At 43.3% G+C, this 12,139-nt stretch overlaps 1 protein-coding gene across 1 annotated transcript; it reads right to left on the bottom strand.

Annotated features, from left to right (window-relative positions):
- Positions 1–843: 843 nt before the first annotated feature.
- LOC308162703 (F-box only protein 39-like) lies at positions 844–6,966 on the bottom strand (the record flags this gene model as incomplete). The annotated part of the gene is made up of 4 exons (XM_080536845.1): positions 844–966; positions 4,669–4,845; positions 5,628–6,006; positions 6,170–6,966. 4 exons carry the CDS (start codon positions 6,964–6,966, stop codon positions 844–846), a joined length of 1,476 nt encoding a protein of 491 aa, XP_080392971.1.
- Between the last annotated feature and the right edge of the window lie 5,173 nt (positions 6,967–12,139).

The following is a 12,139-nucleotide window of genomic DNA, read 5'->3' as shown; positions in this document are numbered from 1 at the left end:
CACAGCGTGTAATTATTATTCATATGCTTGACAAATGGGAGAGGAGTTAGCAGTTGAACTGCACTCAGCCAAGAGAGAGAGGGGACAGAGAAAGAAAGAGAGAAACAAATCACACCCAGGTGGTGAAGTAAGCGCTGCAGGTTTCCCAGAATTCTATTGTGATTCTATTATTATATTATATTATTATTATTATTATTATATTATATTATATTATATTATATTATATTATATTATATTATTATTATTCTATTATTCAAAGAGTGGCAGTTGGTAATTTCCATTTCAAACCCATTTTCTCTCTTCTCATTAATGGTTCACTCCCAGACACCAGAGAAACTCCAGTATAATTTAGCGTGTGGCCGGGCAAGGTCCGTTGTGGAATGCACTATAGGCATGTTGAAGGGGAGATAGACAGCTCCGGAGGAATATAAAAAAAGACTGAAATACAATCATAAACATCAGTTCCCTTTAAATCTTGAATTAAACAAATGTTCTTGGCTGATAACAACATCGTTAATTTGATTACGAGCCACTTGCATGAATTACAGTAGGCAGTGCGGCTCACATGCCTGTAATAACTCTGCATAACCAGTAGGTAATGTGCGTACGATCAATTCCACGGAAATTGATTCACGTTGAAATTGTATAAATCACTATGTTGACGTGGTTTTCTACGTACGACACGGGTAAGATCAAATTTGATCCAAAGTACTTTCTATAAATGAGGCACCTGGAGTTCATTTTGCAATATTTATAGCAACTTTAATACAATAAGTGATTTTTGAAGGATTGTAAAAGCAATGTGGAGGACTCTATGAAGCAGCACAAGTGTGTTCTGTGCGTTCAGACCATGGGGCAAGATATGGCAGAGTAGTTGAGCTCCGAGGTGATGAGCTGTCTGTAACGAGAATAGATGTCCTCCAGCTGTTGGTCCTGTGTGTCGTAGTTGTTGGTGTAGATCCTCACCTGGAACACACGTACACAGTTTATAAACCACCCTGAACTGGTCACATTATTGCACGTATGCATTTTATGAACCACACTGGACTGTTCACAACTTCACATTGTTACACATGCGTTTTATACACTGAGGTCAGTTTCACAAGTAGTACAAAACCATAATAAGAGAGTAACAATTGCAGGTCAATCTTCTGTGCGTAAACCAACGAAATGGGTTAAATTTATGTTGTGTATTTATCTTATTGGTTATGAATCAAAGAACAGTTATTGAGTTTAAGACGATTTAATTAAAGTACAAAAACAGGGTATACATATACCAACACTGGAGCCTGGTGTCTGTTCTCCTCTGCTGGGCTGGCTGGTAAAGAGGCCCCCCCTTGGGTCTCACCCTTATTTATACACAATATGCAAATACAGTCACAGGCCATAGCCTATCACCTTACCTAGATGGTCAAGAGGGCAGTCACCTGTGATGTCACTATGGCCTTAAGTCAGGGGGCAGGTCAGACCACAAGAGCCATTCCACAGCACTCCCCCACAGCATATATACAGGCCCATATCATATACAATCTATGCATGTGTGTGTGTGTTTAAGTAGAAATAAACTACATATTCCCCCCTCGAAACACCTCCGAAACTAAACGACCACAAAACAAAAACAAAAACACAAAACCCCACAAACTGCAACTAAGACACCAAAGAAAAAAAATATATTATATATATTTTTCTTGCCCACATTCACGTTGTATTGTTGATGATTGTTTGCTCTATACCGCCGAATGGGACGAGTGGTATTTACTGGATGCTAAATATGTTACACTTAAGCATCAGCATCACACGCAAGAAACTCGTGTGACATTAACTAATGTTGACAAGGAGTTGAACCCGTATTGGTGTGCTAGACGTAATATCGGTGATCAGGTGTCTAATAAATCCAACAATTTCAAGGACCTAGTTTGTAAGTCCACTCCTGACTTTCCACACGTTTGGCAGTTGGACTGTAAGGAATTTGAGCATGAATATGTTCAAGTTGTGTTACCAAAGAAGGTTAAAAAAATGTTTTTGCTGTGATTGCTTCTACGAAGGCGCCTGTAGTCGCTACTGAAGATTATTTGTTGTTTGATTGTAATCAGCTGGGGACACGGTCCCACCCTAATTCTGCCACTAGTATCATGAAAGATTTTGCTTCAAAAATGATTTATTCTGATTGCTGGATTTGTCAACAGGTCCCTGTAAGTACGTCTGCTCCTATGTTTTTCCCCATACCGTTAACTAAAGCAGAATGGTTTCATTATAATTGGCAGGGTTTAGCCCAATTTGTTTTACAGGGCAAGGACCAGAGCTCTTCTTGTCAGCCCAGCACGATTCTGGTTCCTTTAAATTCTTCCTATGCAGGTGTCGATGTTGGTGTGTTGGAACGTCTGACAGCAGAAGTTAACGAACACCATAGGCCTAACGGTTTGGGGAGGGTTATTATTGATAGGCTTACACATTTGTCACAACCAACAGGTCCGAAGAGGATGTATATTATCCAAGCTATGTTCGTTCAATTGAATGGTACAGCAGTGAGTCCTCATCTGTCATGTTCTGGGATTGTGACTACTACACAGTGGAGAGCTTCAGTTGTTATTTCTGGGTTGAAATGTAAGGTTGTTGATTGTGCTATGGTGCCTCAAATGAAATTACATGATACCAATACTACCAGACGGCAGAAAGGCACCACGCAGCTTAAAGCCATACCTCTCGTGAATGTTACAACCTGTATTGGCATTCAATCTCCGCTCAAGGGCAGCGCGATTCGTCAGCTAGGGGACGCGTCTTGTATAGGCCCTAGTTATGTTTTCTCGTATCCTGGTAAGGAGCTTCAACTCCCAGAGGGTGTGTTTCTTGTGTGTAATAATGATGCATTCTCTAAGCTTCCTGCTTTGAGTGAGGGTATTTGTTATTTGGCTTATCTGATACCTTTGATTAGGAAAGTTACTCGGAAGGAGATGTCTGTACTTCACAAACAAGCAACCCATCGTAGTCGTAGGGAGTTGTCTACTGCTCAGAAGTTTTTTGGCCTAATATTCCCAAGTTATGGTGTCTACAACTCTCAGACTGAATTAAGTGCCCTATCATCCGTTCTTGAAAAACACATTAATGCTTCGGATACTGTGATATCTGCCCTGGCTACTGAATTGACTGAAACTAAGAATGTTGCTCTCCAAAATAGAATGGCTTTGGACATTATTTTGGCCAGTCAGGGTGGTACTTGTGCATTGATAGGCGATGAATGCTGCAGTTATATTTCGGATTCTGGTAAAGCTCTGTATGATTTTCATGAATCTAACAAGAAGGGTGTAGAGGATTTACATAAAGAACACGGTTGGAATGTATTAGATTTCTTTGATTCTGCTTTTTCAGGTATTGGTAATATGATCAGGTCCGTCGCTATTGTTTTTGTTGTCATTATCATCTGTATTATGTTACTTGGTATTTTGATCAAATGTTGTGGAAAGTGTATTTCTGATGTTCCTGTTAATGCTTTAATGTTGACCAACATAGCTGATGAGCAAAAGCTGGATTCTGTTTTGCTTTCTGATTTTGTGTCCTCTTTTGATGATTTGTTTATTAAGTGATGTTTTGTGATTGTTTGCTTCGGTTCCTGTTTGTTTCTTTCTGTACCATGTGATTGATGTCGGTTGAGGAGTGATGTAATGGCTACGCGAAGCTAGGAGAGAGGTTCTGTTCCTGGCGCAACGAAAATGGGAGCTCCTGACTATGAAAGTGTTATCAATCTGAGACAGCGGTAAAGGCTGTTCTCCAACTGGGGTCACGTGCTAATAATTACCAAGATAATTCTAGAGACCACTGCAGGGAGCAAGAAGGCTAGGAGAGATGAAGGGGGAACTGCAGACTTTGTACACTACACTATTGGCATGAAATGACCCATACCAGAATAATAGCAGTTTAACTATGCATCAATTCAAGAAAATACTAGGAGAGAAAAACAATGAATTAGCACAGCGTGTAATTATTATTCATATGTTTGACAAATAGGAGAGGAGTTAGCAGTTGAACTGCACTCAGCCAAGAGAGAGAGGGGACAGAGAAAGAAAGAGAAAAAAATCACTATCCACTAGACCACCACTAGCCCCTCAGATAATTATGGCAGAGTAGTTGAGCTCCGAGGTGATGAGCTGAGAGAGTAACAATTGCAGGTCAATCTTCTGTGCGTAAACCAACGAAATGGGTTAAATTAACAACTCTGGTCTAGGAGAGAAGTGGCTCTGGATTGTCAAAAGAGATAAAGTACTACTTTAGGAAGCTGACTCCTGGGCTGGTTACATTAATACACATGCAGTGTATAAACCATGGCAGACGTTGCTCAATAAAACATATTCCAAACACATCAAATGTCCTCAGTTGTTTTAACCCACAGTGACATTCTGCAATGATTCAGATCACGTTTGAGTTTGCCTGTTTTTACATTAAAGGGGCAATCAGGGATTGGTACAACAAATGTTAGACTTTTAGATTAATTATATATAGCTATTGATTAAGAATATAACTTATAACAGCTTATGATGGCATTCCTGGCTGGGTGTTCAGGGCGGGCGCTAGACCACTGACCCTGGTCTCGCCAGACTCATCAAAAATAAGCCTGGATTTTCCTTTAGCGACGTTGGTGGAATACCCCCCAGGTCAAGCTGCGGTCTGACCCACCTTGATGGTTCTGAGTATGGTCTTCTTGTCCAGGCGTTTCTGCAGCAGCTGGTCCAGGAAGCTGATGTCTAGGAAGGCCCAGACCTTGAGGTAGGTGAGCTTGGAGCACATCAGAACCAGCGCCAGCAGCTCCTCGTCCACCGACTCATGGCTGTTGTTCAGGTCCAGGGTCAGCTTCTGAAGGGAGGGAAAACAACCACATCAAGGACACCACTACATTAAATAGATTTCTAGGACCCCTAGGAGCCTGAACAGGAAAGGGACATCAGGGGAGGCTAGTGGAGGTAGAAATCGGGCTCATTGTAATGCATGGAACAAAGGAATGGTATCAAACACCAGTCCTCATTCCATTCCATGAATTACAATGAATGGTATACAACCCATGTTCCTCATTACAATGAGCTCACATATTCAATAACACCCCTATAGCATTATCAACACTCCACTGCTGACTGCTACTGTGTATTGACAGAGCAGAGCATACCATATAGTACAAGAAACATCCTCATTCAAATCAACATTCCATGGCGGGTGTAGTGGCGGCCATCTTGTGGTCATCATTTGGAAGTTTTATCTCACAGCCTTATTAACAACCAACTAAACTCAACTGACATCGGAATGTTCAGTAAAATGACGCTTGCTATTAGTCCCGCCTCTGAATTAACTTCTCTCTGTGTTCTACACCTGCAGCAATAATGGTTACCCTAGCAACTATATATAACAATGCCTTGTCGGTTTGAGGGACCATGTCCATTCTAAGAATAATAATAATGCTTATAATTGATAACATTTATAAAGCGCTTTTTAAAAAATAAAATAAACAACAACAACAAAAGCAAAACAAATACATAAAACCATGTCATAAAAGCAGCAATCAAAGTCTAACAAAGTCTAGCAGTATTATCATTATGAGTATTCTACTCATTCTATTTCTATGGAGCCCTTCCCAATCCCCTTACCTGTAGACAGTTGCTGTACCAGGGCACCAAGCTGCTCAGAGCTGGCTTAGCGCTCCAGTTCTGTTCACTGAAGTAGCCGCAGCTGGTGAGACTGAGTGACCTCAGAGGGATCTCTCTGAGCAGGATCCCACCCAGAGGGTCCAGGTTCAGGATCCGTTCCACAGAGATCTGGACCTGCATGTCTGGGCAGCGCCGGGCCAGGTGAGACCAGGAGTCGCCCCAGATCACCTGGACGTGCGGCTCGTGGATGTGGCAGCGCAAGGTGAAGGAGCGGAGGGAGCCGCCGCCGCAGAGACTACGGCACGACACGGCCAGGCCGGCGAGGAGCTCGTTGGACAGACAGGTGTAGCTGAGGGTGAGGGAGGAGAGGCCCCGGAACCTGGTCAAAATCAAATCAAGGTGCGTTTTAAAGTATGTGTGTGTTTGCAGGCACATATGCACAGTTGCACACACACAAGTCAAAAAAGAGTAGCTAATAAACAAGAGTATGTAGGAGCCACTCAAACAAACACACACACACACACACACACACCCACACCCACTTGTTGATGACCTGTGTGAAGCCCGGACTAATGTACACCGCCAGCGGCCGTGAGAAGAAGTCCTCCAGGTTGAGGGTGGCGATCCCGGGCCCCCGACCCAGATGGACATGCTGCTGGGCAGCCGCCACCGCCTCCAGAACCTCCAGGCCCTGGGGCAGGTTGAGACATGCCCCTTGCAGGCTCAGGTGCCCCAGGTGAGAGCCCTCCCTCCGCAGGTAGAAGGTCAGGCTCCGGACCAAGGCGGTCCGGACGCTCCGGCACCATTCTGAAAGGTCCAGCTCCATGTGGGGGATGGTGAGCGAGAGCAGGCGTCCGCCCGTCTTGCGGAGAGCAGCCAGGAACGTCCGCATGGTCTGCTGGAGGCGTCGTGACACAAGGGAGTTGTGTGAGTGGGAGAAACGGACCTCCAGGTGTTCCAGGTAGCGGCCGTAAACACTGGCGTAGCAGACGGCCGAATCCAGCTCGGAGCGGCCCCTCGTGGAGATGCGGCCGGAGAAACTGAAGGTCCGGGCCCTCCAGAGGGACGGGGAACGCATGGCGTGGTGCCAGTGGCGGCAGACCAAGGTGGCCCGTGCCCGGTCCTTGTCCCTCAGACACCTGAACACCTGGCGAAGACACAAGTCCGGGAGATAAGCCCAGCCATATTTTGGCTCGTCCTCTTCTTCCACCTCCTCCAATGCTTCCTCTCCTTCCCCCTCTTCTTGGGCCTCCATCACTTCTCTTTCATCCTCTCCTATCTGCTGCTCCTCCTCCTCCTCCTCTTCATACTCCTGTTCGGGTTCCTCTGGGTAATCCATTTGTGATTAAATATCGCCTAGAACTAATCTTTAGTTGTCTATATCTACCTATGTGTCTCTGGGTTTAAGATGGACAACAGAGAAGAGTCCATTGATGGCCAGTGTGGAACCCTTGTACGACTTTGGCAATGACTGACTCAAAAACCATAGTTCTGGAACCTTGACGTGTTTTTATTGTCATTGTCATTTATGACACCGTTGTTACGAGATTTTGTGACATCACAGTAGGCCATTTGGCCTATTTAAATTCTATAATATTGCAACAGAATAGTGCTGTATGTGTACATACAGTAAACTTACCATCACTGGTCACACCAGTGTATGCAGCATACATACATAAGCATATATCGCAGGCTTGGTGACATTTTACAGGAGAGCCAACACAAAACAATAATAATAATAATAATCTTATATATACAGTATGCGGCAATGCTATATTGTAGACAGCTTTACACACCCCATGTCGTCAGCCAAAGAATTGCATATATTGATGTAAACAGTACACTTAAAACTATGCAACCATTGATAATACAACATACAATTACTAAATGTCATTTAGTGAAATAACCTTTCATCAATTTGGTAAGGGATGGGGGGGAGAAATGTAACCACTCTCAAAGTCATAGACAGAGCTGTGGATGCAAGGATGACCATCCATAAGATCAAAATGATAGTTTTGAAGCTATACAGTGTTTGTTTACAATTACGTTGTTTACAAAAAAGTGTATAGGTTAGTTAGTCATTAAGTACAGTATATTTTTCAAGAATAATAATGATTATAATATATAGTCCAACTAATAAGTCCAACATTATTATTATTATTATTATTATTATTATTATTATTATTATTATTATTATTATGTAGCCGTCCTAATGAATGAATGGTCTTTATTGTCATTGATATAGTACAGGTACCAAACAACGACATTTGGGAGGGGGGGCTCCCCTGGTGCTAGGAAAGAAAAAAAAAACTAAAAAACCAGAAGGGAAAGGAGCTGGTTTACATAAATAAAGGCTATGTACACTATCCACTACTATACTATACAAATAAACACTGTGCTGTACTCTATGCTATGCTATACCTATTCTAACATTTCCTATTCTCTGAACCTTATGTACCCTAGGGTTGTCATATTGCACAGAGTGTTATTGCACATTCATTTAAAGTGTCGCAGTTTGCAGGCTTGAAATGTACACATTTGTGCCTCAGCACTACACCTGATTTCAATCCAGCAGCTGCCATCAATCCGTCCAGACTGTCCAGGGCCCAGAACCTAGGTCTTTGCTGTGTTCAGGGCCTGAATGGCCCTGGGGTAGAAGCTGAGCTTCAGTCTGTTTGTCCTTGCGAACATGGTCCTGAACCGCCTGTTCGAGGGCAGCCGAGCAAAGTGTTCGTACCCAGGGTGGGATGGGTCTCTGGAGATCTTGGAGGCCTTCCTGAGGCAGCGTGTGTTGTACAGCTCTTCCAGAGAGGGGAGGGGGGCGCGAGGGGGTTGACTGGTTCAGCAGCAGGTTGTTAACCTTGCACAGCTTGCTCAACTGCTCTACCTCATCCCTGTACGCCGCCTCGTCCCCCCCCCGAGATGCAGCCCACCACGGTGGTGTCGTCTGCAAAGTTTACGATGGAGTTGCTGGGGTGGACGGGGGTGAAGTCGTAGGTGTAGAGGTTGTAGAGGATGGGGCTTAGCACGCAGCCCTGGGGGGACCCAGTGCTGAGTCTGAGTGCTGTGGAGGTGTGGGAGCCCACCCGCACCCTCTGGGGGCGGTCGGACAGGAAGATTGCTAGATTACTAGATTGCCAGTATCATGTTTAACTTGTGACGATGACTACTAAACTACTGATTTTAACATAATATGTATCAAAATGTTCACCTGTGTCCCAATATTCAGCGCTGTTTGAAAACAATGCTCCCCATTCACACAAATGGTGGAATATTCAAAACTCCACTCTAGCGACAGCTGGATTTCTATTTCAAACCCATTTATTTCAAACGTGTGACTGGGACAACAGTTTTTACGGTACACAAAACATATTATGGACACATGTGCATCTGGTTCCCAGGATTCCTACAGTGTGAATATCTAAGCTGTGACATTTATACTTTTTGAGACAGAGCTGTCTGAAGCTAGGCATGCTTTTCTCAAGCTACTATTGTATTGCCGGGCATGTGATGCATAGGCGACTCCTGATTGGTTTAAATCTCATGCTACGGATACACACACATTGACACACACACACACACACACCCACACACACATTGACACACACACACACACACACACACACACACACACGATACGATACGATACGATAGTTCTTGTTCATGATTGGACAGCTCAGGGCTTGTGCCCTTTTCTATCCATCGTTTCGCTTGGATGTGGAGGTGTAGATGGAGGGGAGGAGCGGTAGCTGAGCCAATGGTAGATGGAGGGGAGGAGCGGTAGAGGAGCCAATGGCTTCCATAGGATTTTTTTTTTTTTTTCTTCTCTTGATAGAAGATAGAAGAAGACAACAGGAAAAAGGCCAACATTGCTCAATAGTGCTTATGGGTGGATGCATGGAGGTTATTATCTAGTAAATGAATCAAAAATATAAAATCATAGAATCATATTGTCAGTCAGGATGTTGATGGTTATACACACACACACACACACATACACATGTCACTTATAGAAGTGGTTGCACCGCTTAAAAATGGGATACAATGAACAATGTGCTTGGGAGGGTAAGGAGGGAGGGTAAGGAGGGAGGTAAGGAGGGAGGGTAAGGAGGGAGGGTAAGGAGGGAGGGTAAGGAGATAGATACTAGAGGGAAGAGAAAGAAGCAGATGGAGAAGGAGACAGGACAGAAATGAGGATAGACAAAGGGAGCGAGAGAAGGAGAGGAAGAAAAGGCAAGAGAGAAATTGAGGGAGAGAGAGACAGAGGGAGAGAGAGACAAAGAGAGAGAGAAGAACGAGAAAGAGAGAGAATGGAGGAAGGAGAGAGTGGTGAGAGACCGACTCGAGAGTGTTATTCATCTGATAATTAATCAGCACCTCAACCCACACTCCTCTCGGGCAGAAATCAGGGTTATCAAAGCCAGTTTCCCCAGATTTAAAAGCACACCTCTACACAGAGAGATGACAAAAAATAAAACTAACAGCCAGGGATAAATAGAGGAAAGGAAAGACTGTATATTACACAATGGCTCTTAAAACAGAGACAGCGGTCAATAAGAAAACAAGTGGTAAAAAAAATAAACAGGCTAACCTTTAATGGTCAGTTGGATGGCAGTTGGTTTAACGATGTGCTGAAACATGGAAGTCTGTGGTCCAACATTCTGTGGAGAAAATGTTGATGTTGATGTCAGATATGTTTGTAATAGGGTTAACTGGTCATCAAAAAAACTAGGAGGAAGACCAAGGCGCGCTCCATAAAGTTAAAACACCCTTATTATTATGGCATATTCAATGGGACAAACATTGTACCAACTCGCCATGGCCTTCATTAGGAAGTCTACAAGTGATACAACCGTATCTGTAATATATGATATCCAATTAACTGAAACTTAATGTTTCTTTTTTTAAATCACATTTCATCATTACAGGCCTCTGTTCCCATATCATCTGCGTTTATGAATTCAATTACCTGTGTCCTACATGGCTGTAATAGACTCTGGACAGGGTATTATGCTCATACTGGTAGTAGGTTCAAGTAATGAATAATGGCTAATGGCTAATTCTCTTGGGGTATGATGAACAAGTGCTTATATTAAGATAATGCTACACCTTTTAGTCACATACGTGGATGGATAACGTTTGTATGCTTTTCAAGGCCATACCATAATTCATACCATACCAAGAGCTAATTAACACTAATACGCTCGCTTGTTCTCGGTGATCACAAGAAAGCATGTACAAGTTTCTCATGGAAGAAAAAAAAGAGGGTGGAGTTACTGTATTTGTATTTGTTATATATAGTATAAGGACATAGAGGCCAGATGAGAGGCCAGAGGCATCAGATGCGTGCGTGCGTGCGTGCACGCGTGTGTGTGTGTGCATAATCAATCAAATGCAGAGTCAGCAGGGGTGTCCGGCAGATCAAAGATGTCTCTGAATGGCTCATACTGTATAAACCTACAGTAGCTAGCAAGACTACTCCCAAGAAAGAGAAAGAGAAAGAGAAAGAGAGAGAGAGAGAGAGAGAGAGAGAGAGAGAGAGAGAGAGAGAGAGAGAGAGAGAGAGAGAGAGAGAGAGAGAGAGAGAGAGAGAGAGAGAGAGAGACTTAACCCTTTAAGTTGATATCATGTTAAAATACTTGGGGGAAATATCTGAACTTACCAATATTTTCAAGTGCCTCATAATTTATGACACGTTGTGTATGTGCGTTAGTCTCACTGTTATTTCATGCAGCTGTATTAAGACACCCTTTGAAACAATTCCATACACCATTTATTGTTGAAGTTGGATAAAAACCAGCAAATTGCATATTCTGTGAATCATTATAAACCAAAGGAATGGACATACATAAAATCTATTGAAATCCAACAGAAGGAAAGCAGCAAATGTAAACTTGTATACCCAAACTATTGGAGTTACACATATTGTGTGGGCCACATGTAAACATTCAGATTTTGTAACCACTGTATATAATTTAATGAACTGAATAATTTAGCACCTCTCTTACAGATAAGTGGACACACACTCATTCACTGAGCCTATTCAATCCCAGAGGTAGGTGGGAACACATTTGGGACATTTACGTTCAGGATAGGTGTGATGTGATGAGGTCAGGAGGAGAGCTGGGACACAAAGGTCATGGCCGGGCTCAGGTCATCAGTGAGCTCCTCAGACAGCGAAGACACTGTTGATGTTATGCTATGAGTTTTTTCTAATACCCTGTAGAGGTGGGTTGCACACACACACACACACACACACACACACACACACACACACATACACACGTTAATTCATATTGAAAACCATCCCTGAATTTAGCCCAGAGGATTCAATCATAAATAGGTTTGGGTTTGGTTGCTCTCACCAGCTGATGTAGTGTGCTGGCAGCTGAGGCTCCTGTCTGGACCCCTCCACTGACACTAGAGACATCTTCATCTGTTTGAAGTTGGCCTCAATGTCTTTCTTCAGTACGGACAAGGGCAGGATGCCTTTGAAAGAGCTAATCACTTGC

The sequence above is a fragment of the Nansenia antarctica genome, assembly GCF_963989245.1.
Source record: "Nansenia antarctica genome assembly, chromosome: 7".
NCBI classification, from domain to species: domain Eukaryota; kingdom Metazoa; phylum Chordata; class Actinopteri; order Argentiniformes; family Microstomatidae; genus Nansenia; species Nansenia antarctica.
The sequence above is the reverse complement of the archived record's forward strand: the minus strand, read 5'-3'. Positions and strand labels throughout refer to the sequence as shown.